We start from the raw sequence: 24,515 nt of genomic DNA, 5'->3' as shown, positions 1-24,515 counted from the left end.
TCATAAAGTCAAACAAGAGATGCAAAGATAAAGACTTGTTATGACTTATGGGTAATGGAAAAAAAAAATTAGTATAATGTTTAGTTGTTGATGTTTATGAAAATAAATTATAGATAATAGTTGATAAAAAGTAAATATCGAGCGGGGATAGCTCAGTTGGGAGAGCGTCAGACTGAAGATCTGAAGGTCACGTGTTCGATCCACGTTCACCGCATCAGTTTTATTTTTTAGTTTGTGATTTTACAATTTTTAACATGACATTTTCTCTATTATATGCCTTTTTCGTCCACGATTTGATATATATGTATATATCTAATCTAATCTGTACTCCATTAATTAGATCACATTTACATGTTAATTCATTATGTAGTTGAATATTAAAACTTGTTTAACTTGATTTTTTTTTTATATAGGCAAGCTAGATCAAAAGTTCAAGACCATTTGTCTCTAAGGCTGAAAAGTTTATTGAACGATCTTGAAATGGGTGATTTTAAGCTTTTGACCCCGCTAAGATCAAAGAGCAAATATGTTAATTTGAAGTTTCTAAAGAAACAAGTAAGTTCAAAAGTTCAAGATCATCTATCGTAATTTAAATATTTTTTTTAAATCACCTAATACAATCTCAACTCTTACATGATGTGTTCAATCCATGCTCATCGCTTAGGGTTCATGCCTAATAGAGGAAGCGTTTGTTTCATATCTAAGAATTTCTGTATTTTTAGTATTTGAATTCGATATTTAATTTTGTTTATGAACATGAACATCCATCTATCCCATTATAATCCTCGATGCTCTTGTTAAAATTAATCAAACTCCATAATCAAATTTCGAGTTTGATAGAATTAGCAAGAAATAAAATAACAAAATCATACCTCAAAAATACACTCCCATCGGTCTTTAATCATTCGTCGTGTCTCTTTTTTACACACTCTTCGAGAAAACATTGCTTATGAGTCATTTTTTACTATTTTACTCTCATTTTAGACTTACAATATAATTTATTCTTAAAATATTTACTTTATTGAGATGTTTATAATCTCCAAAAACAATTACTATACTATTAAAAATTAGCTTGAACAGCTAAGACGATAAATAATTTGAGACACAGAATAATACAAAAACTTTCCCTTTAGATATTTGCAAGAAATTGATTACAACAAAAAGTATAATTCAACTTTATATAGACAAAAACCTTGTCTTCAAAGTTACCTTGTTGTTGTTTTTTTTGTGTGTGTGTGTGTTTCTATGCTCAAAATATGCAAAATTACAAGGCAATAAGTTGTTTCACATTTAGTGGGAAAATATATTTGTTGTTTCCATCAAAAGTTGTGTTGATAATTAAACTATCAGTAGCTTCAGTTGGATGATATCTGTCCCAAAAAACATACTTATTTCTATTGGGACAAACAAGAGCAACTGGGGTGCAAGGGACTGTAGCTTTTAGTCTTCCAAGTCCACAACAAGCAGATTTCACTTCAGTAAAACCTGGAAAAAAAATGATAAAAAGAATAACTATAAGTGTATGAACACGTTTGCTTCTTAAAATCTGGGACTGATCGGAAAAAATATTATAATAATATCAGTTCATAATTATTTAGTTGGGTAACAGGACTGTTGCAAAGTTAAGGTGTTTTTTTAAAAATTCAAAACTACTTCAATAACAACCTTATATCTTTTCGTAATATTTAAATATAATTAACGACAGTTGTGAAATAAGTGGTATAACTAAAAGAGCGTTTGAAATCGCCTATACGATAATTTCACAAGTTTATATATTTCTAAAAGTAAGGAAGTTTGTGATTTTAGTCCATGAAATATTGATAAATTATGAATTTTTGTCCTTATAATATTTGGGGAAAAGGGTGTGAAATATATTTGAATTTTGATCGAAATTGGTGTTATGTAACCAAATTTTGAAAAAGACATTTTACACCTTGCACTATTTAATAGTGTATTTTAAAGGTACATATGTATCTACGTGGACATAAAAAAATATTTCATAATTATAAATAGTAATGTGTCCACGTGGACACATATATATCTTTAAAAATACATTATTAAATAATTTAGAGATAAAAAAACACTATTAAATAACTAGAATAAAAGATACTCCATAAAATTTGATACCGTAAAAGCAATTTCTGACAAAGTTAAAAAAAAATTCAGACCTTTTTCCCTAAACATTTGATTAAGCAACATGTACATTTAACTTTCATTGAATTTGAAATGTATTCTTTTTATCATTCTGCTTGTGACTTTTTATGTATTATCTGTAATTAATTAATGTAATCATTTTATATTTTGATGGTAATATAGGTGTATATAGAATCTGAATATTAGTCTATTTTCTATGTAAAGGTGCAAAAATAAGGTGAAATACCACGAGGACAAAAAAAAAAAAGAATTTATCGAAATTTGAGGGATAAAATGTACAAATATCTCGTATACTAGAATAATTCCACGTGACATTATTTTATGTTCACTAACATAATTTTGAAAATCCGCTTCTTTGGTAAGTTTATATATTAGTATTTATTGATGCGTTAAATTTAAAATTTTGAATTTATTTTTATGAGACAAGAAAAATGAGTTATTGAAATTCAAAATTTACCGTAAATAGTTGGATTCTGAACGATATCGAGCAACAAAGCGTATGTGTCGATAAATGAGTAATTGATATCTTTGAGCTCATCCTTCAATCCTTTTAGCATAGTTTGAAGTTGTTGGTTATATTTGTCTGCCCAAAAATTAGCTTGTTGGAAGCATTCATTTGAATTATTTGCACTTTGAAATCTTAGTAATGGCATGCACCCAACTGATCCTATTGATGTTATCACAAATTTTCTTGCACCTAGACCATGTAATTGCTGAAATAAATAAAAAAATTAGTTAGTGGATAAAATGAGAACAATACAATTTAAATTAAATAGAAAAACAAATAAAAGAAAGAGGACTATTAGGAATTTTTTATGAGATTTTTCTATATTGTTGAAACGGTCGATAAAGATATCTTTTAGATTAATCAGTTAGTTAGTTAAGTTATTTTTTTTTATTAAAAGGGAGTTAGGTATCTAATAGGTGTGTTTATTAAGAAGAAAAATGTTTTTGTTTTCTCTAAATAATCTTGGAAAAAAATAAGTGATTTCTTATCTCAAAAATAAAAGAATTATTATCTCAATAACAATTACATGTAAGCCAACTAAAAAAATTCTTTTTTGAATTCTTTTATTGAAAATTGCTTATAAAACTTGCTGTTTTTTTTTAATTTTCAACACCAAATAGCAAGAATTTCAGTTCCTCAAAACAATTAATTTTCTGTTCATATATGATAAGCAGATCGAGGCAAAGTCAAAATTCAAAGCTTATAAATTGGAGATTTTAGTTTTTTTAAGCCACTAAATTTTAAATTAAACAATATATATATAGCTACTAAACAAACGTTTTTTTTTTAAGTTACTAGATTCGATCGAATTCGTAAGCTATAATGTAGCAAATAGAAAAATGTACCTTTAGTTGTCCTTGTAGAGTAGAGATCATTTCATCAACATATTGTTGGGGTGCTTTTGTCTTTGAGAGTTTTGAATCAGATTTAAAATAATTAATTATATCATTACTTCCAATGACAACAACAAATATAGATTTTGATAATTTCTTCATTCCAGCATCACCTCCTAATTGCTTCACTAATCTTTGTTGCACCAGTAAGAATAACTGCACTTGTTGAGACATATCAAGTGCAAAACTCTGCAAATAAACAAAATAAAATGTTATTGATTAGTACATAAATGACATTATCAGTTCGACAGAATTCAGTAATTTTAATTCAATTTTATATATGGTGTTGATAAGCTCATTGAATTAATAATGTTCTGAACTCATTATTATAAACTTCTAATCTAAATTCAATTAAATGTATTTGAATTCGAATTTAAAGATTTTCTAGTGATTTATTACCTCCTATAAAAAAAATTCCATATATTCCAATTACACTAATAAGTGTTGAATCACAATATATAATGAATAAATTATGTAAAAGAAAATATATAAGTATCTAGCGGGGATAGCTCAGTTGGGAGAGCGTCAGACTGAAGATCTGAAGGTCACGTGTTCGATCCACGTTCACCGCATTAATTTTTGTTTCATTTTCTTCATGAAAAAAAAAATCTTTTATTTACTATTTCTAATTTAAGCTAAGTTTCCATTCAACGTCTTATTTTCTTTATACAAAAATATTTTTTTTATATTTCTATTTTTAATTTAAGCTAATTTTTCTATTCAACGTGTCCCTGAAAATTATTCTTTTGTTTCATGTATTATATCTAAAATGTAAAATAAAGGCAAAAGACATTAAGGAATCAGTAAAGGTTGTGGTGAGATAAATAAAATTTCTTCAATTTTTAATTTGAAATCACAAGCTCGGGTCCAATAAGATCATGATAAAGAATATATTCTCCATTAACGAGCCTTACGCGATAGAGGTTGTGTCATTTTGGGCTTTGCTCTAACCGAAGTTATTGCATCGTTTGCCCCAATAATAACTTTTCTGATCTCATCCGTATTCCAAGAGAGTTAGTAATCATTTACGGTGAGTTAATAAGCCGGAAAGGATTTTGTGGTTAGACTAATTGATCGAGAAGGCTAATGAGTTTCCTACTATATCGAAGTGAAAGATCTTTCACTACTGTGAAAAAAAGACGGGTGGAAACAAGCCGAGCAAAAACGAAACAAGTTTCAGTGGTGGACTGTCTAATACTCCCACCCTAATTCTCAGAAATTCCATTTCGATCTAAGCTCGAAAATCCATATCTTGAATAGTGACTATATAAAAGCCCCCAAACAAATACAAAAACTAAGATGGATATATATATGTCTTACAATTAATTCACCATTGGTGGTCCTAAATATTCCAGCTCCACCAGAAGCAAAGCTTACACCTTTTGGAAACTGATTGTTCTTGTCAGACAAGTATGGGGGAGGTGTTGGTATTCCTAATTTCTCAGCTGCCAAACAATTAAAATGCAAAAAAAAATTAAAAAAATTAATGAGTTACTTTACAGAAAAATTAAATAAATAAATAATAAAGTTAGCATCCATAATTCCACATGCTGTAACAACAAAATAGTGGAGGTAGCAGCGATAATAACAAACTTAGTATAATCTCATATATAGAGTGTACAGAAAAAAATTTATATATAGTTTTATATTTCAATCTTGTGAAAATAGAAATATTATTTTTGATAAACCTTTGACTCAAGTAAACACATGTAAAATAGGGTTTTTAAATCATAACGTAACGATAAATAAAACATAAGCGAAGCAAAAGAAACAACAAATAATTATAGATCATAAAATAATAAAGAGATATTATTATAACAAATAATGAGAGAGAGAGAAAAAGTAAAAAGTTTGTTCCATGACTCAAAATAGAAACAATCCTCCACCAAGAAGTTAATAATTTTGCCTAAGTTGTGTTTGTATACAAGTAAACTAAAAAAAAGAAGGAATAATCCATGTGTCATGTTTAATAGTATTAATGATACTATATAAGTATTATTTAATTAAATAATTACTATAACTACCCTTAAAATATATAACTTAATTTGATCTTAATCATGTTATGCTATTACTAAGTATGATTATAAAAACATGTTAAAATGTAATTCAAAATTAAAGAACTTTTAAATATAAAAATATATTATATTTGGACAAACATTTATATCATTAAATATATTATATTCGAACAATCGACCCTAACTGACTCCGTTATTTTATAATGAAACGATATATATAGTGATTAAGCGTTGTCAAAATAGGGATAATGCCCAAGTACCCCCTCAACCTATGCTCGAAATCTCAGAGACACACTTATACCCTGAACTTATTTTATTAATAATTTTTTACCCTTTTTTAGGCTACGTGGCACTATCTTGTGGGCCCAACGATGATTGATTTTTTTTCAAACTAGTGTCACGTAAGCTAAAAAGGGATAGAAAATTACTTATAAAATAAGTTCAGGGGGTAATAGGACCTTAGTATAGTATACGTGTGTCTCCGGGATTTCAAACATAGATTGAGGGAATATTTGTGTATTTTCCCGTCAAAATATAAAGAAATAAAATTGTATAGCAGTGTCAAAACTCTCAACTACACGTGGCTCCACCACTTTATATATAAAATATAATTTTTCGTTAAATACACCTCGACATTACCTGACTCCGCGGTTTCACAAAGGAAAGAATCCATGCATCTAAGAGTTGGCTTTTCAATGCACAATTTATACAATACGTACCCCCACTCGCAGCTAGTGATACATAGTGGCATTTTACAACTAAGATGATTTCGACATTGCGGCACCCAAAAAAAAAAACATGAAATGTTATTTTTGAAATTTATTTTCTCTTACTTTTATCGAAAACAAATATTTTTCTTATTTTAACTTTTTTTTAAATATAAAAAAAATATTTTCTACATTTTGAAGAATAGATGGAAATAGTTTAAATAACGACGAAATTAAGTTTGTTACTTAATATAGTCATTTTACAGATAAAATTCAGTGAACGTACGTAAAAAAAAAAGACGATCGAAGAAACACTTTACCTATAAAATCAGCAGTATTTTTGCCATTAGAAAATCTTCCAGTAGGTTTTCCACCAGGAAAATCACGACCATTATAAGGAAAATTAGCTTTAATAATAGTAGCTATATGATTATTATTACCAACATCAATTAAAGAATCACCAAACATATAAGCTGCTGGTACTAATTGTGCTTCACATATTCTAAAATAACATATGATAAAAAAAAAGAAACTAAAAAAAGAAGAAATAGCCATTGATAATTAATTTTTTTTCTAAAAATAATTTAAAATGGCTATTTCTCCACTATACTGAATTTTTTTTTTTATGATAAAAATTAGGCACTATTTATAAAGATGAATTTTAGTGTTGGTGTAAGTGGTATATATAATAGCGCTAGGAGAAAGAAGACGCAAAACCAATTTACACGTTATTGTGTGAACGAGTTGAATTATTTTATTTTAATTGAGTGATAAGAAATTATATGCTTTTTTTCATGGCCACATATTTTTGATATATAATATATGAAAGTAATAATTGTATGTGTAGATTCGTATTTATATCGAATCAATATGTTATACTATAATTAAGCAGCATACAATTATGACGGAGAACTAATAAATCGTGAGTGATATCTTATTTTATGTGCGAAAGATCATATGACAGGTAAAAAATCATAAGATTGAAAAATATTTTCATAAATTCTAATTTCTATGTATTTTTTATTTAATTTTATAAAGTTAAGATGATTAATTTTATTCTCTTAAATTTTGTATTAAATGAGAATATGTGTAAATATTATATTATTGGTTTATTAGTGGTGTCAATTCAAGTGTAGGGAAGATCCATTATAACTTTTAGTCAATTTGAAAGCAAGTTCTACACCAAGCGTAAGAGTTAAGACTATTGTTTTGGAAAAATATTTTAAATTTTAGAAAAAACAATAAAAAAACAAGTAAATAATTTTTGTTTACAATTTGAGTAAAAGAAAATAATACTATGAAAAAAAAAAAAGTAATCTACCAAAAGGGAGATTATCCGATGAAACTTGAAGTGAATAATTTACAATAATATTCTATATTATATTTATTTCAATATATAAAATAAAATAATTTCATAACATATATTATTTATCTCATTCAACATATCAAGCATTTTGTAAAGTTGATGATTCGTGAATCAGATTCACATGTATTTATATCCGAACCAAAAGCTCATTTAATTTAGTGCATAGTAATAGAGAAAAATATGTCACGTGAATTCAAATTAATTATACAATAAATTTTGAATGCGAAAATACTTTAGTATCAAAAAATAAAAAATAAATACACCGACATGTTCTTCAAAGATCAAAGTAGAATAATACTTTGCCCTTTTTGTCATTTTACCAACCTTTAATTATTATTTTATTAAATTAATTATAAGAAGTTAAGAAATCAAAGACACCGCCCCAAACGTATCCCACCATCATGTGGAATTATTATTTTTTAATAAAAATATAATATTTAGATTTCTGATTAATGGATGGATATAGAGGACTTTATTTTTTTAATTTTTTTTAAAAAATAAAAAGTAAAATCCAATTTACTAGATTTTTTCGTTGTTAGAACTCGTACATGCTATCTCCGCCCAACAATAAGAGAATGTCAATGGAATGTAAGTTGTGGTCCATCATATAGCTGTATTCTATAGTTTGAAGTTTGAAAAGAATATCTTATTTTCTACTCTATGTCGGAAGCGTTTTCGGTATGACTTCTTCGTTACTATTTTCATTTATATATTTCATTTTAATTAAAAAAAATTACTATTTACTCAAGTTGAAATTGTATCGAAATAACATATCTATCTTGTGCTTGAGGTAATAGTAAGATTGTATACAGTTCTCTTGTCTCCCTAAATCAACCCGATTTATAAAATTATACCAAATATATTATCACTATCATCGGGTCAATGGAACTGTAGTGTCTGTAGATATGGTGGTGCCCCACTTTTTTTTTTTATATTACTATTTCATATTTCAGTTTCATCAAAATGGGCTATTATATTCCCACTGTACATGATGGGAAAATAGAATATCTACTATTTGGGGAATGTGGAGTCTTCTAACTTTTTTATATAGTAATCCAAAAAATCAATCAATTCCCAGATCAATTTGTTGAAATTCATGCTATTTCTAGATGGGTTTTTCAACTCAGACAATCAGTTAGTTGAGACCCCTACTACTATTGCACCATCGCATCGAGCCATCGACGCGTTGATGTGATATGTTTACCCCTAAATTCTGCTCACTTGTAAGAATCAAGACCCCACCCCGCACCCCACAAAGGGAAGGGAGTCAACTGTACATCTCAACGATTAGGAGGAACTTTACCTGCATCAGATCCCGTGTTTCTAGCTCATCCAAGATGAGCGTGTTTGGGTGAATTGTGACCTCGTACAATCGTGTCACCTCAATGATCTTCAGAAGAAGTCTTATACCATGTTTTACACCTAGTTGCTAACTTCCAAATGCTGCCACAGACACTTCTTAAAGCTATCTTCTGTGTTTCCATTATGAGGTAGAATTTGCAAGCTGGAGCAAAGAACCAACACTTCATATGGATCCAAATGCATAAGAGCCTCAGGCGCTCTATCATAGTCCTAGCAAATCAAGAATATTGATTATGAGAAATTTGTAATAATTTGTTAGTTACTTTTAGTACGTATATATATATGAGAGTTTAATTCACAACGACAATAACAATATAACCAATGGAATCCCACAAGTGGGGTTTTGGGAAGGTAGAATGTACGCAAAGCTTACCCCTAACTCGTAGAGATAGAGAGGTTTGTTTCTAATAGACCTTCAGCTCAAGTCTTAGACTTAAAACTGACTACCAACAATTGTTTCTCAATAGGAAGAGGAAGGTTGCGAAGGACAAATTTAATGGTCGATATTTTTTTTGGAGGACATAAATTAAGAAGCCATCAAGTTGAGAGATAGTCAATAGCATCTTTACACCAAGATAAAGATAAATTGCAGGACGAGAAAGCATCAAATAAGGTTAGCAAAACCTAGAAAGAAGACGATGAATGGTTATTGAAGGACAGGGAGGAGTGAGGAGTTTCCGTGCCTTGCATTTTAGGGCTACCTTGGCCAGATGAGCCTACTAATAAACAACGGTGACATCTACCACGTGAGCAATTCTCAGAAGGATTGGGCCATTTCTTTGCACAGATTGCTAAAAGCTGTAGATGTAAGTAACAGAGAGTGAGGTAAATGTAGTTGTCTTAGCATCAGAATTATAATTTTCTTATTCTGTAAAAGTTAAAGTAGAATATGTTGGCTATATTAACTCTTCCACCTCGTTTATGTCAGCGTGTATTAACTCAACATGTGTTATCTCTTTACAGACAAAAACGAAAAAAGAATCCCTTTCTCTGAGTTTTGATCATTTATTAACCTCCTTCTAAGAAACAAATAAACAGAAAAAGATGATACTTCTTTGCAAGAGCTACTCACCTTTTCTGTCACAACAACGACAGGCTTCATAGCAAACTCTGATTGAAGACTCCGTAGTCTCATTCTGATCATGTCAATATCCTAAACATAATTTATGGACCAAAGTGAAAACTCAAGTTCTTAAAAAAGAAAAACATAAAGAGAACGAAAATGTCCAACACCAACATCAATTCAAAGAATACAGGTGGAGCAGGGAGCAAGGTTGACAGATCTATGGGTGTCATATGATCAAACAGGCGAGTAAAAGATAAGACAAACAAGAATAGATGATGCCATCTACCTTAGCTTCAAATAAATGATGGTCACTGAAGTCTAGGCGAACAACATACGCAGGTCCCAGCTGCAGAGCATTAACAACTTACTAAATAAAAGAGGAGAATAACTTATGGTAGTAAAACCAACCAAAGAAGTTGAATAAAAATTCAACCACCTCCATACTTCAATGCGAAGGTAGAAAATAGAAGGTTGTATGAGTATCTAACAAGAAAACTCAACACTGTACCTTCTTTGTCCTCTCAACAAAAGAATCAGCAGATCCAATAGCTGAGATACATAAGACAAGTGTATTGCGGATATCCCTCAAAGCCAATTTACAAGACATGTTACCAGCTTTAAGAAAGTACAAAGGCGTCAATCTGCTTATGAATATAGAAAGAGAACTTTTTACTTTCCGAATTTCTGATGCTATGGCCTCAACATCCTTTACTGAGACCTGCGTGACTCAAACAAATTAAACTGGATGTTAGAGGTCCTACTTGATTTTCCAATTTTGACTAATCAAATGTTTTATGCTTCACAAGTATCAAGAAGTTGTCTCAGATACTCAGGAGAAAGATGGAGTTAATACCATGTCTGCATGATGGATTACAACTATATTTGCACGTGTGAGTGCGGTCAAAGGTTCCCTTAATGGTCCAAGGGGGATTAACTGATGGTTCCCCCATGGATTCATTGCATTCACCATCACAATCTCGATGTCACGCCACAAACCGATATGCTGTTTTCATCCATAGTTGACAAAAGTCAAAATGTGAGCAAAAGTTCTAGGTAACAAGTATTTTAAAGGAGCCGACAATCATACTTCTAATGTGAAATCCTAAACAGAAGCTAGACCACTTTTAGGTCAGGATATAAAGTCTGAGGATTGAAATAAGAAGAATATCCAATTTTAAATTGCTTGGAAGTTCAAATAATTATAATCCAAAAGGAAAAGAAAAGGAGTATTGTGATTAAGCACAGCAACAGGAATTGGGAAGGTATAACATACTCTTATTCCACCAAAAGATGGGACACAATTTTTACCTAAGAAGTATGAATTAGTTTTACTGAATATAAACAACAAAATTCCAGTTCAATCAGTAGGTGATTAACAGTTAACGTGCAGTTTTGGGGGCAGACCTGCATTCCATCATCTAGGATTGCTATCCCGATTTGGTCAGAATAAGAACAATTTCCATGTTTGTTATCAGAGATACGTTTCTCCAAATTCTTGTCACCGTGCTTACAAGGGCTGATGTGGCCATATCTTTTCAGAAAAGAGGCAGCTGTATTGGCCCTGTTTGCACCTATGCCTATCTTCACAGGTGTTCTACACAGATGCCTTTGGAGCATTTTTGCTTCATCTGCACCACCATAACCCTACAGAAGAAAACATTTTCCGTAACACTAGCCTTGTGTTCATAAATAGTTGAATTGGAGTCGAAAATGGTCCAAAGTACATCAGAAATGAGAAAAAAGCAACAACTGAATATCACAAACAAACACCAAAACAGACCAAGTAAGAGGCTCAAAATATTTCTTCCAATCTTGGAAGATTTATGCAACAAATGTTGGACCACAATACATCATCACAAGGTCATATACGAGACTAATACAAAGAGATAATAACTTCTTAACTATTTCACTTTCACTTAGATATTTCTTCTACTACCATTAATATAATACAAGTCAAGTTAACATTTCTTTTATAACTATGGTGTCTGGACCTTGCCTAACTTCTCCCATCAGCATATCTACAGGTTAACTTTGTCCCTAAGGCTTAGACGGATGAGAAGAAACCACCTACTATTTTTACCTCCCGAGACCTCAATGATTCTCATCCCACTTAATTAACTACAACATCATATCCTCGTGTGCTTACATCTCGAATTCCATATTCAATCAACCACCATCAAACATAATGCAATCGCTGGAAAAAAAAATCAGAGTACCCTTGTTAGTATAAGAGGTGAACTTCCAGCAGCAGCCAACCAAACTGCAAGAAACTCAACCATTGGTGTCTTCCCATTACCTCCCCAAGTTAAATTTCCAACGCTAATCACTGGCACCGGCAACCTTACAGTTCAAATAGATTACATAGGTATGGTAAGCAAACAAAATCCCACATAGAACAAATCAACAAAATCATAATAAAACCCCCAAATACAGCTATCAAAGCAATAAAAAACAAATACCCACTTACAAAAAAATCATAATAAACCCAAATACAACTTATAATTAGAGATATTGTTTACCTGTCTTTGTGAAGCAGGCCAAGACAGTAAAGGCGATGGCGGAGAGGAAGAACAAAGCCATAAAGAGTGGAAGCTAGTGAAAGAAGAGGGATGAGAGAGAATTGCAGTGTGGAAAGTGTACGGAGCCTATCTTCCGGTGGTGTATACGCTATTTGGTTCACCATTTTCCTCAATTTCTCCATTGATACACACAGTAGAGAGCTAAACACTGTAGACTGTAGTAATCAATTTGATAATACGAAGAAGAAAAAAAAAAGAAGGAAAAGATCACAATTTGGGCCAACATAGCTATGTGTTCATGAAGCCCAACCCATTTATCCGCCCATCAAAATATTATATTGTATTTTTCGAAAGTCATTCTAAATAATTTTTAACATTAAATTAAATTATATTAATTTAATATTTTAAATAAAAAATTTAGATAATTAAAAATTATATACAAAGCACTATATATTTCAATTTTTTGTATATCAATATAAAAAAAATTACATCTTAAAAATTAGTCATAGAATTTAACTCTAAAATTGAAAAGTATAAAAATTAATCGTCGATGAATAGAGTGAATGACAAAACAAGGAAAGTTGTAGGATATTATTACTGTGGTAAGTTATTTAATTCTGCTTTAATTATATTATTATTTTTAAAAATGGGGATATTTAAAAGATTATTCTATACAACTTCTAAGAATTCAAATGCATTGAATATCGTTCAAAAATTTAACTTTGACGTGGTTATATTCTCTATATAATATATTCTTTTCGCACTATGATACATATAAAAAAAAATATAGACATGTACGTCATGTTAAACTTAAATATTTAAATTTCATAAGTCAAAACATTGTCATACAATATAAAAATAAAATGGAAACAGTACTAATACAGCTAGATCCGTACTCTTTTATATGAATATAAATAATATCACCAAAAAATATATAATCATTTTGTCCTAATTTGTGTAACTTATTTATCGAAAAAGTTGTATAAAATTTTAAATACCATATATATATATATATATATTTTTTAGTTTTTCACTCGTGTTCGAAATTCATGTCAGAACTTCGATTAAATTTGAATTGCGTATTGCAAGATCACGTACGTATTTTGTGTAAAAAAAACAAAACCAAAAAATAGCTGAATGCACTAACTTCAGTTATAGGTGTAGTTAAAAAAAGTCATATTTTTTAATATGAAAAAGTATATATATATAATTTGATGCATTAATTTCTATTATATGGTGGGGTTCGAAAAAGGACCATATTTTGTGTACGTTACATTAATTAATTTGCATTAATATACGTATACTAAAATTCTTTTTTAGCTAAATCTCACCAATAAAAATGAGCCAAAATTAACGAAACATCAACACACATATGCAATGCTACCTACAAATCAATTGTATTTTTTAGAGTATAAGATGTTATTGTAAAATTACAAAACGGTATATAAAAAAATATTTTTTAAAAATTAAATAAATATACTAATTTATTGATTCATGTGATCCCCACCTAATTTATTAAAGTTAATCTAAAATAATTAGAGATCACTTACATTTAATAATAATGATGGAATTTACTTTAACTGAAAAAAATTGGTGATGTTCTAACTGATAAGGTTTAAAATAAAACAATTGAAAATATATAACTTGACTATATAATAATAATAATTTGAGTGTTTAGAAAATTAAACTTGATTATAATTCGAGTTTCTAGTTGATTTTTTTTTATAAAAATTATATTTGAAAATAAAATAAAACACATCCACGAAGAATGGTCTACTTTTAGCCATTTAGTTAGTCTACTAAGCTCAAAACTACAACTAATTATAGAACTTATATCTACTTTCTCAATCCACAATTAATTATCATTGTATTTATTTTTAGAATTAAATTATCAGAATTTTGACTAATATTCTACGATATATATTTTTATCATATTATTTTTTAATATGTAAAAAATTGTAATTTATAATATTTTTCATATATTTTTAAATATCTATTTTTTTAAAAAAAAAATCAAATTAGTATTAACTTTAGAATATTGCTAACATAACCAATAAAAATAGACAAATAGAATAATTAATGTGATTCAACACTGACCTATCACTAATTAATTTTGACTTATCACTAATTAACTTCAAACATAAATACTCTACTAGTGTCACGTGACATAAAATGGACCAATTTAATGTAATACTTGTTAATTAAGACACTTTAACATGTACTTATGATGGCTCAGAGGAAAATTTGGTTTGTTAATATAATTTGTTATTACTTGATATATAATGGCAAATAATTCAAATTTTTAAATATTAGAAAATTTTAGTATTTGAATCAAATTTCATTATTTTAAATCTTTTAAAATTTTAAATGTATATCCAACTTTTATCTTTCATAAAAATATCTTTTATAGTAGTTGTATTACATAATTCTTTTCGTAAACACTAAAATAGTGATGATATGGTTATTGATGAACAATCGACTCATGGTAATAAAGTTATGTGCTTTGTATACGACATGATGTATGGAATGATGTTTGTTGCACTCGCTTCGAACTACCATACTGCTCTAGGGTCATGGACACTACTTGTTATTTGTTATTTGTTGCAAGTAAGATCCAATTGACTTGTAATACAACCCTATGGTTAAATGATAGTTTTTAAAACTTATGGATATAAATCATATTTCCTAAAAAGTGAAATTTGTTTCCCAAATATCCAAATTTTAGCCCAAATAATATTTGTCAAAATATTTGAAAATTTACGATAAAACGTCAATTTAGTGTTTCTTATAATATTTTAAAGTGTTCAATATTTTCGTGTCTCTTAAGCAAAGATAAATATACACAATTTTCTTTTTATATTCTAAGTTATTTATAAAATTATATTAAATATATTATTATTATTGTGTCTTTGAGGTATAATCACAACTTTTCCTTATTCACAAAATAATCATACAAATTTAATTCTAATCTCTTACTATTAATTAATCCTAGGTGTAAACAAGATAAATTTAATTCCTAATAAACGACATTAACGAAGTGCATTGAACACACAGACACACAAAAAGATAAAATTACATATAAAAAAAGCACACAAATAACAATGGACGCTGACAAAAAAAATTAAATATAAATAAACATATGTTCATTTTAAATAGAATCGCTCAAAGTAAACAAAACGACACTATTGACATACGAGTAAAATAATTATACATTTTATTATGAAATTATTAAGAATCGTATCAAACTATAAATAAAACTAAGAAAAGTTATAGAAATTAGTAAATATTGTTTCAATATTAAACACTTCTATTATAGTAAACACCTCTTTAATTTTTTACATATTAATTTAAATTTAGCTAAAACTTAAATATATAAATCAAATATTTAGGTGAAAAAAAGTAATATACTTTGTTTATCTTTGTATAGCATTTTTCGCTTGGCGTAATTAACTTAACAATCCTATTAGCTAAATTAAAGGCAAATTAAACTATATCAACATAATATTTTCAATTACATAATCAACATGACTAATGTTTGGTCAAAAGATAATATATTTTACTATTCTTTTATCTTATGTTATAAAACTTTAAATATAATTTCTAATTTACATTTACTGCTTGATATAGTCAATACATATGTTTCCTTAATTCCTTTCTTCTTGGTATTTTTTATTATTGATAATGAATTTTTTTGTTGTATTTTCACATACTTTTATGGTTAACTTTTTATTTAGAATCTTGATGGAACTCTTTATAGAATGAATTATTGTTACATTTTTAATATGATTTAGTTTTGTGTTTATCTCTATTTGTTTAATTATACAATGATTACATTAATTAATTAGTCGATGATGCTGTTATATATGTAATTTTCTTCGAGAGATTATTAGAGTAGGTATTAATTGAACAATCTCATTCCAAAGAATTAGACATGATGAATGAGATTTAAAAGTAAAGGTTAGAGATAATCTCTGATGCAATCTATGTGAATAAATCAATCATTTAACTAAGGTTCATTCAAAAGGATAATGCCAGGAAACTACTACACTTGATCGAGAGATATTTATAGTTAAAGAAGATTCATAACATAATCGATGATATATACAAGCAATTTTAAATTTTTAGCATTTAATTCAATTTATATATGATCAAATATATATTAAATGATAAACTTCTAAAATAACATAATAATAGATGTGCTCTTTAATTTGATCTTAATAGTATATAATTTGAGGGTATCACAAAGGATTTAACTTGTCATGTTAGGGTGCCATGTAGGAAGTGTAATTTTATTTGTTCAATTTTATACAAATTTAAATATATACTTATACATACGTAAAATTTAACGAACGTAATACTCATGAATTGCACATTTAGAAATCTACGACAAAATGCTAGCTTACCGTGGCGGCGGAAGGTGAAGTCACGCTCTTACATAGAAAGTGTGCATGGTTTGACGTAACTAATACGGGCAACACATTTGGACTCATTGGGCGGCACCTAACGCCGTTATTGCCAGCCACTAACGGTGTTTCATACACAGACGGCAAAAAAGGACAATTCAACGTTAATTTTAAAAGTTTTAAAAAGCCTCTGTAAAGTGACCCCACCAGACCTCAGGTTTGGGCTCAGGTTCGGACCACAGAATTGACTCAAAAAAAGCCAAAGCACTGCCTCAGAGAAAAATAATGTAATGGAGTAAAAGAAGAGAGAGAAAGTGAGTGGGATTGAGGAAAATTGTAGAGAGAGAAAGATAAAGGAGATGGGGCAGATCGTGAAGACGAAGAAGAAAGGACGTCCATCTAAGGCAGATCTAGCTCGCCGGAACGCTGCCGCTGAGCAGTCGGAATCGGCGTCGGCGAAGCAGGAGAGGGAGCTTCGTCGGAGTGGACGGCGTCGGAATGTTAGGTACGCTTTCGATATCGATGATTACCTTGACGACGATGAGTACTTTGTCGAAGACGATGAGGATGAGAGAGGCAGAGAGAAGAAGCTAAAACACTTGCTTAAGCTACAGAGCGATGAAATCGGTGCTGAGTCAACTCCGAGTCGGACTCGACGAGTGTCAGTAGGGCCTGCCACGTCGGCTTCGTCTTCCGACGATGGGGATGGGAGAAAGCCCTCTAAAAAGAGAAAAATTAACGGCGACGATGATAGAGATGAAGACGAAGAAGATAATGACGATGAAATTGAAAATGATAATGATGATGAGGTATGTGTGAAATCTCAGTTAAAAAATGTACTAATGGATGTGTGCGAAATTGGAAATTGAGAAGGCAAACGGGGAAGAAAGTCCAACTAAGCTGAGTTCAGTGAGATTTTTCTAATTGGACCAGAGACTTGTAAATCACTCACTACTTCTTTCTCTCTCTTTCCATATAGGCACTCAATATGTATAAATCTCTGTCGGGAATTGATGTGTATATATATATATATATATATATAACTGTCGGGTCAACTGTCACAAACTAACCCCCACAGAATCTGCTCACGCTCCCACCTTTCTCTCTCCTCTTTTTCTCTCTCTACTACACACAATAAACAGCCAGTCTCTCTCTCATTGTCTACCTTGTTTCTGTCTCTGTCCAGCAGACGCCATTTTTATTCCTTTGTGTGTTTTTACTTTGCTTCGAGGTTTTTGCAGTCTGATATTTTGAGGGGTTGTTTAGTTTTAAGAACAAAATAATTTATCAGAACAAATATAGATGATTCATGTTGCTTCTTGCTAAATTCTGTTGTTTATGGAGGGTTAAGCGTACTTTTGGATTTTGGCAGGCTAGAGGAAGGAATGAAGAAGCAAAAGATGTGGACTCTGCTCCAGGTATAGTTTCTGATTTTTCAGAAATGGAGACATTTCATGTTTGTTCCTTGTCCACATTATTGATGGTACGCTGTGGTTGAGCAGGGACACCATCTGAACCACATTCTGGAATGCCGTTGCCAGATAAGAAGACGATGGAATTGATTCTCGACAAGTTACAGAAGTAAGTGTGTATTGTTAGAGAAAAATGGATTTTCTTGGGTTGTTTAGCTGAAGGCCCTTGTAATGTTTAGTTTCTTTAATTCCTGATGACAGGAAAGACATCTATGGTGTTTACGCGGAACCTGTTGATCCTGAAGAGGTATGTTTTTGGATGGATGGTTTTAGTTTCAGAAGTCTTATTTGGGGAGAATAACAGTATAAATAAAGAAAAGCTGCTTATTTGTTTCTTGATTTCTCGGCAGCTTCCTGATTACCATGAGGTGATTGATAATCCCATGGACTTTACCACCGTCAGAAACAAATTGCAAACTGGATCATATGCCACTTTGGAGCAATTAGAGGTGAATCTCTTCAACTTATCCTCTTCATTCTGCTTGTTTTTGTGCGTGGAGCAGGGGAAAAGGCATCAGTTTTCTGTATTAGGTTGTGTGTTTTGGAATTCCAGCAGCAGCGAACAAAGACATTGGCACTCCAAAGTAGCTGACTTAGCTTCCATTCCAGTTTTGAAGCTTTACTTTCTTCTTTTCTTATCTTGCTATGTTTTTGGCCTCTGACCAGCCATGATTAGTAGAATCACATTTTCCCAGTAGTCCCTCTTTCTCACAATTGTTTTCTTCTACAGCCTGATTCTGTCCTGGACATTGTAAGTTAGTCTTTCGGATATATTGTTATGCTTGGGTCTTTGCATCTAAATCACAAAATTAAGTTTCCTTCTGTTTTAAGAAATCACGACTCGTCACACACTTCATCTGGTTCTTTTCTGATGCCATCGATTAATTGAATTTCGAACTGTTTTTAGCTTGGTGACAACATTTCTGTGTCTCCTTGTTTAATCACAAAGCACATACTGTTTGGTGCTGGTGATTTACTGAATGCAAGGAAATGAAAGAGGAGTGCAGTTGCTTTACTTAAGATGGATCTGAAAACTGTGGTGGGAGAAGTCCATCCTTGAACCTCTACTGTGAAAACTATTTATTTGGGAAAATAGAACTGGAGAGGAAAACCAAGCAACATTGAAGAATATTAATAGACAAGCTAAATTAGACTGTCTATCTTGCAATTGTTGCATAACTTGCATACTGAAAACTCGTTTTAGCTACAGCTTCTAGGCTTCTGTTGTACAAATCGAGGAGGCATATTGGATTTTACTGATATATAACATCTAATTCTCTTATGGTTTTTGCGTTATGGAGGTCTGTGGTTTTCTGATTTTCGTGGTGGAGAAAATCAGGAAATGTAACTAGTGTGCCTCTTTTGAGTTATCTGATGCCTAATTCAGTTATATCTCTTTTTTCTATTTCCATAAAAGATGAAATTTAAGAAACAGTTGATATTCTCAGCAAGTTGAGGAAAATTTCTAATATTTGATTACTTCAACTCTGGTGACCTGATAAATAAAATCATTCTTTTGTAAATTAAGTGGTAGGTTATCAAGAATTGCTTACATCATCAAAGTGTCCTCTATGCAATCTGAAGCCTTTTTCTGCTTTATATCCTTTTTCTTTTTTTTTATTTCATGGGCGTGCTAAGACTTGGTCATTCTGTTTATTGATCGATTCGGATGCTTAAAGCAGTATTTTGACGGTGTAGTAACTAGCCCATCTTAAGGTGTTTGGTTTTATAGGTAACACAGAAACCTTATTGATTTCTTACGATGAATTTAGAATGTCTCTTTCTAGTACAAAAACTCATTAGAGAAATATTTTGTGTCTCTTTAGGAGACATGGGTTCATGGGACTTCAATTGTGGTGTCCGCTCTTCTTTTTGATCAAATGAGAAGTCATAAAACTAGTCATCTGTGTGTTATATGTACTCATGAGGCTGTTGAAGTCCAACTGCCATTTTTTTACAAGTGCAATCATCACCATTTTTAAAAAGATGTGTCTTAAGCAATATTACTAGCCAGTGTTATCAAAGACACGCTTTAAGCGCTCTTAAGCCTTGAAGAGAGGCTCAAAACGTGTTGAGCGCTCCACCTCGCTTTATGTGCGCTTTAGTGTCGTTATCAAGGTTCCAAGGGAAACTTTTCCTTGCCAATGAGCCTCTTACGAAGAAGTGACACTAAACAATTGATATTTCACATTATTATAATTTTTTTTACTAGTCTTGTACTAAACATATATATTTGTATTGCGCCTTTTTTCATTAAAACCTACGCTTTATTTACGCTTTGCTCAAAGCCCCCCATGGACGTTAGAACTATTTTACGCTCTTCGCCTTTATGCCTTTTTTCATTAAAGCATACACTTTATTTGCGCTTAAAGCTCCCACGGACGTTAGAACTTCTTTGCGCTTTTCGCCTTTGATAACATTGTTACTAGCACAAAATATCCAGTATGTACTGATCTTAGCTTGATGTCCCTGAATAATCACACTTAAATTATTTCCATTTCAGAGCGATATCTTCCTCATTTGTTCAAACGCAATGCAGTACAATTCATCAGATACTGTCTACCATAAACAGGTATTTCTTGCAATCTCATCTTAGTCGCCCTTTCTTTTTGAGCCTATAAAGCTTATCTTGCAACGATTTTGACAAGGCACGTACCATCCAAGAGTTGGCTACAAAGAAATTTGAGAAGCTAAGAATCAAGTATGACCGATCTGAAAAGGACGTCAAGTTAGAACAGAAGACAAAATATGGTTCTGTTGTCAGGAAGCAAATAAAGAAGCCGATGGTCTCGATGTTCCAGGAAAATGTTGGCTCTGATTTCTCATCAGGTGCCACTCTTGCTGCAGCTGGAGATAGCCACTATCTTAACAACACTCCTCTTGCTGGAGTGTCGGTGAAACCTTATGGTGTTGATGGGCTTGCTGAAGGAAATTCTTCACTGATAGATCAAAATGTAGACAAGGCAGAAGAATCACTATCAGGTACCATATATTATTATGGATCTTCAACAATAACCAAGATGCTATATTTGCGTAGTAACAGGGTCGCTTCCGTTCTATGTATTTTGCATTCCTATTTTGGCTTTTGACAATTTGAGCTTGAATTAATTAAGTATTACTACTTACTAGCTGATATTCCTCTTTCAGCTTTTTCTTCCTTGTTCTTTGTTGCATGTGTTACTTGCTTTTTAAGTTTCTCTGCTTAACTTATTGCAGGGAAGGGTCCTCTATCCAGATTTGGAAGGAAATTAACTGTGCCTGATGAGAACCGTCGTGGAAGTTACAACATATCCACACAACCAGTTGGCAACACGGACTCCATATTTTCAACGTTTGAAGATGAAAGCAAGCACCTGGTCACTGTGTGTACCACATAACTAGTTTTATTTCCATTTGGTTATTGTTTTCCTCTTTTGTAATTTTCCTCTGTGTATTTAGGTTGGGCTTTATTCTGATCATGCATATGCTAGGAGCCTTGCCCGGTTTGCTGCAACTCTCGGTCCTGTAGCATGGCGAGTTGCATCCCAGAAAATTGAACAGGCATTACCTCCTGGATTCAAGTTTGGCCGTGGGTGGGTTGGGGAATATGAGCCACTTCCAACCCCAGTTTTGGTGCTTGAGAACTATACCTTGAAGGAACCTCCATTCTTCTCCAAGTCCGTACATAAGTTTGGAGCTCAAAAGAATGAGAAAACATCCGAGGACGCAATTGCTCCAAAAGATAAACCTCTTTCTAGGCCTCTATTAGGAGGAAAATCATCATATCTTGGTTCAACTAAGGGTAAGCCTATGGAGAGTGGTTTGAATGTCTTGATTCCCACGAAGGAGCAATCTCCTAGGGAGGTCAATCTAGAAAGGAGGTCATCGTTTCTTTCTTCTGGAAAGAAACCTGCTGTTTGTGCTAGCTCCAGATACCAGCATCCTGATTTGCAATCCAGAAATTTCAATGAACCTGCTAAAAAGATCCATTTCAAATCTGAACCTGATAAAAAACTGCAGAAGCAGGTTGAGTTAAATTGCCCACTGTTAGACAGTCCTAGGAATTCTGAAATTACCAGAAAGATTAATGTTACTGTTACTTCTGAAACACCTGGATCGAGGTCTACTGGGGTAAGTCCGAGGAACCCATTCTCATCTGGGTCATTTACGCAATCAGCCAAGAATGGAAGTGCTGTTGGAGGAATGGCCAATGGGAGAGCAGTGAATAACAACCTAGACACTACACCAGCAGCGCATTTAACTGCTGATAGCGTTCCAACCGTGAGAAAAGTTGCAGGTTTCTTTCACCAAGAACAGGAGCAGGGCCTTAGTGACCCTGTTCAGTTGATGAGAATGTTGTCTGAAAAGGCTCAAAATCAACAGAACTCTTTGAGTCAGTCCCTAACTGATGCTTCTCCAATTTCCCCTGTGACTCCATCTGTGAGGAAGGATGATTCAGGAAATGCCGCCGCCGCCGCTGCCCGAGCATGGATGTCAGTTGGGGCAGGAGGTTTCAGACAAGGCATGGAAACATCAAGCATGCAGAATAGTCATATTTCTGCTGATTCATTGTATAACCCTTCTCGCAATGTCCAGCAACAAACATCACGAGTTCGGGGTGAACATCCTGCATCAGCAATGCACTTTCAGGCTGAGAACAGTAGTCCACTTCATGCTTTTGTACCTCATCCTGCGAGAGTGGGCAGTGAAGCTCAATTTCAGAATCCTCAAATGATTTTCCGCCAATCAATACCTGCGGACTTGTCTAGGTTCCAGGTACAACCTGCTTGGCAGGGGTTTAATCAACCAGCACAGCCAAGGCAGAAGCAGGATTCCCTCCCCCCTGACTTAAACATTAGTTTCCAGTCATCTGGGTCTCCTGGTCGTCCATCTTCAACCGTTTTGGTTGATTCTCAGCAGCCAGACCTGGCCTTGCAATTATGAAACCAAGCAATTTCTGATAAAAATATTTGAACAGGTTCAAACATACAAGAGCCTTTGGATCTTTTGGCTGGCACGTCTAAATCTTCTTTTTGGGCATCACTGCTTCAGCATACTACTAGCATCTACCTGTAATTGCTGAAGGCTTTGATATCGGATCTCATTTCGTTGAACTTTAAGTTGGCAACTCAACAATTGGAGTCAACTGCTTCATTTATTTTTTTGGGATGTTCCGAGGTATTATTTCTTTATTTGCTATGTTGTAGTGGTGGAGAAGGCAATAGATGTAGTTCAGGTTTAGGATAGGCAGCAGGCACAACTGGAGGATCACTGTCCAGGTCACGAATCGTGGATCGTTTCATGTCAATCACTGACTTGGAATTGCGATTTAGATAGCTGAAGAAGTAAGCATATTACATTAATACTAGTTCGTTCGTTTGTTCCAGTGTTTGCTATATGGTCATTTACGGATAGGAATGCTTTAATTTATTGTACATTGGAGTAAGGTGGGACTGATCTTTGGAGTTTTTGTCATTTTTACTTCAATCATTGTAGTTCTACCTCAGTTTCCTCCTTACACCAGCGGGTTCTCGTCTACATGTAATGGCGTAAATTTCAGAGAAATTCCAAAGTATTGGTATTCTTTGTTTGTGCCATGTCTATTTTTGGTTAGTTCTATCAATTTTAGTTATACTGGGTTAACTTCATCGAGTTGTATCAATGAAGTTTAGGATCTCCATTTTGTAATATTTGTGAGTGCAACCTGCTCCCATTTGTACGGAGTTGATGGCAACCAGTCATTCTATCATGCAGAGGCAGATGGAGCTTTTATGTGCTTATGGTTCAAGTAAACTCAGTATTTTCGATACTGAATATAAGGTGAAATAATTAAAATTGCAAAAATTATTATATTCGCGCGATGATTTCGAAATTCGAATACTAACTTCTTTAAAGATAATAATTTGCTTATTTCTCCAAACCCAATAGCTTTAATGAAAGAGCTACGATAGCCCAATACGTTTGTTCAGACCTTGTATATGTCTTAAAAAATTCATTGAAATAAATAGAATTTGAACCTAAAAATGTTTTTGTGAAATTATTATGTGAATATCGAACTTTACCAATAAAGG

General features: G+C 32.0%; 3 protein-coding genes and 2 non-coding genes across 9 annotated transcripts; 3 read left to right on the top strand and 2 right to left on the bottom strand.

Annotated features, from left to right (window-relative positions):
* The first annotated feature begins 141 nt into the window (after nucleotides 1–141).
* On the top strand, nucleotides 142–214 carry TRNAF-GAA (transfer RNA phenylalanine (anticodon GAA)). The gene has a single exon. It is a non-coding gene; the product is annotated as a tRNA-Phe (tRNA).
* An 896-nt stretch (nucleotides 215–1,110) lies between these two features.
* On the bottom strand, nucleotides 1,111–7,583 carry LOC101244789 (GDSL esterase/lipase At5g55050-like). Of its 2 annotated transcripts, XM_069287567.1 has the most exons (6): nucleotides 6,598–6,738; nucleotides 6,210–6,328; nucleotides 4,876–5,000; nucleotides 3,508–3,744; nucleotides 2,612–2,867; nucleotides 1,111–1,485 (listed from the first exon to the last, which is right to left on the bottom strand). In XM_069287567.1, exons 2-6 carry the CDS (start codon nucleotides 6,319–6,321, stop codon nucleotides 1,265–1,267), a joined length of 951 nt encoding a protein of 316 aa, XP_069143668.1. In that variant the 5' UTR covers nucleotides 6,322–6,328; nucleotides 6,598–6,738; the 3' UTR covers nucleotides 1,111–1,264. The 2 variants fall into 2 exon arrangements, with proteins under 2 accessions (XP_069143668.1, XP_004244106.2); XM_004244058.5 differs by lacking the exon at nucleotides 6,210–6,328 and having other exon boundaries at nucleotides 6,598–7,583.
* Nucleotides 4,055–4,127, top strand: TRNAF-GAA (transfer RNA phenylalanine (anticodon GAA)). Its single transcript has one exon. It is a non-coding gene; the product is annotated as a tRNA-Phe (tRNA).
* A 958-nt stretch (nucleotides 7,584–8,541) lies between the features above and the next one.
* LOC101244506 (probable tetraacyldisaccharide 4'-kinase, mitochondrial) lies at nucleotides 8,542–12,873 on the bottom strand. 4 transcript variants are annotated; one of them, XM_069287566.1, is made up of 9 exons: nucleotides 12,591–12,873; nucleotides 12,288–12,411; nucleotides 11,476–11,715; nucleotides 10,925–11,074; nucleotides 10,580–10,789; nucleotides 10,358–10,417; nucleotides 10,078–10,158; nucleotides 9,689–9,803; nucleotides 8,720–9,215 (listed from the first exon to the last, which is right to left on the bottom strand). In XM_069287566.1, the coding sequence occupies exons 1-9, from the start codon at nucleotides 12,770–12,772 to the stop codon at nucleotides 9,208–9,210; spliced, it is 1,170 nt and encodes a 389-aa protein (XP_069143667.1). In that variant the 5' UTR covers nucleotides 12,773–12,873; the 3' UTR covers nucleotides 8,720–9,207. The 4 variants fall into 4 exon arrangements, with proteins under 4 accessions (XP_004244105.1, XP_069143667.1, XP_010324310.1 ...); XM_010326008.4 differs by having other exon boundaries at nucleotides 9,707–9,803; nucleotides 12,591–12,872; XM_004244057.5 differs by lacking the exon at nucleotides 9,689–9,803 and having other exon boundaries at nucleotides 8,542–9,215; nucleotides 12,591–12,871.
* Nucleotides 12,874–16,404: 3,531 nt separating this feature from the next.
* LOC101245078 (uncharacterized) lies at nucleotides 16,405–24,034 on the top strand. The gene is made up of 9 exons (XM_004244059.5): nucleotides 16,405–17,802; nucleotides 18,366–18,411; nucleotides 18,496–18,574; nucleotides 18,667–18,712; nucleotides 18,816–18,914; nucleotides 20,969–21,037; nucleotides 21,114–21,447; nucleotides 21,682–21,827; nucleotides 21,904–24,034. The coding sequence occupies exons 1-9, from the start codon at nucleotides 17,353–17,355 to the stop codon at nucleotides 23,386–23,388; spliced, it is 2,754 nt and encodes a 917-aa protein (XP_004244107.2). The 5' UTR covers nucleotides 16,405–17,352; the 3' UTR covers nucleotides 23,389–24,034.
* The last annotated feature ends 481 nt before the right edge of the window (nucleotides 24,035–24,515 follow it).

Source organism: Solanum lycopersicum, chromosome 7 (genome assembly GCF_036512215.1).
Source record: "Solanum lycopersicum chromosome 7, SLM_r2.1".
Classification (NCBI taxonomy): domain Eukaryota; kingdom Viridiplantae; phylum Streptophyta; class Magnoliopsida; order Solanales; family Solanaceae; genus Solanum; species Solanum lycopersicum.
The sequence above is the reverse complement of the archived record's forward strand: the minus strand, read 5'-3'. Positions and strand labels throughout refer to the sequence as shown.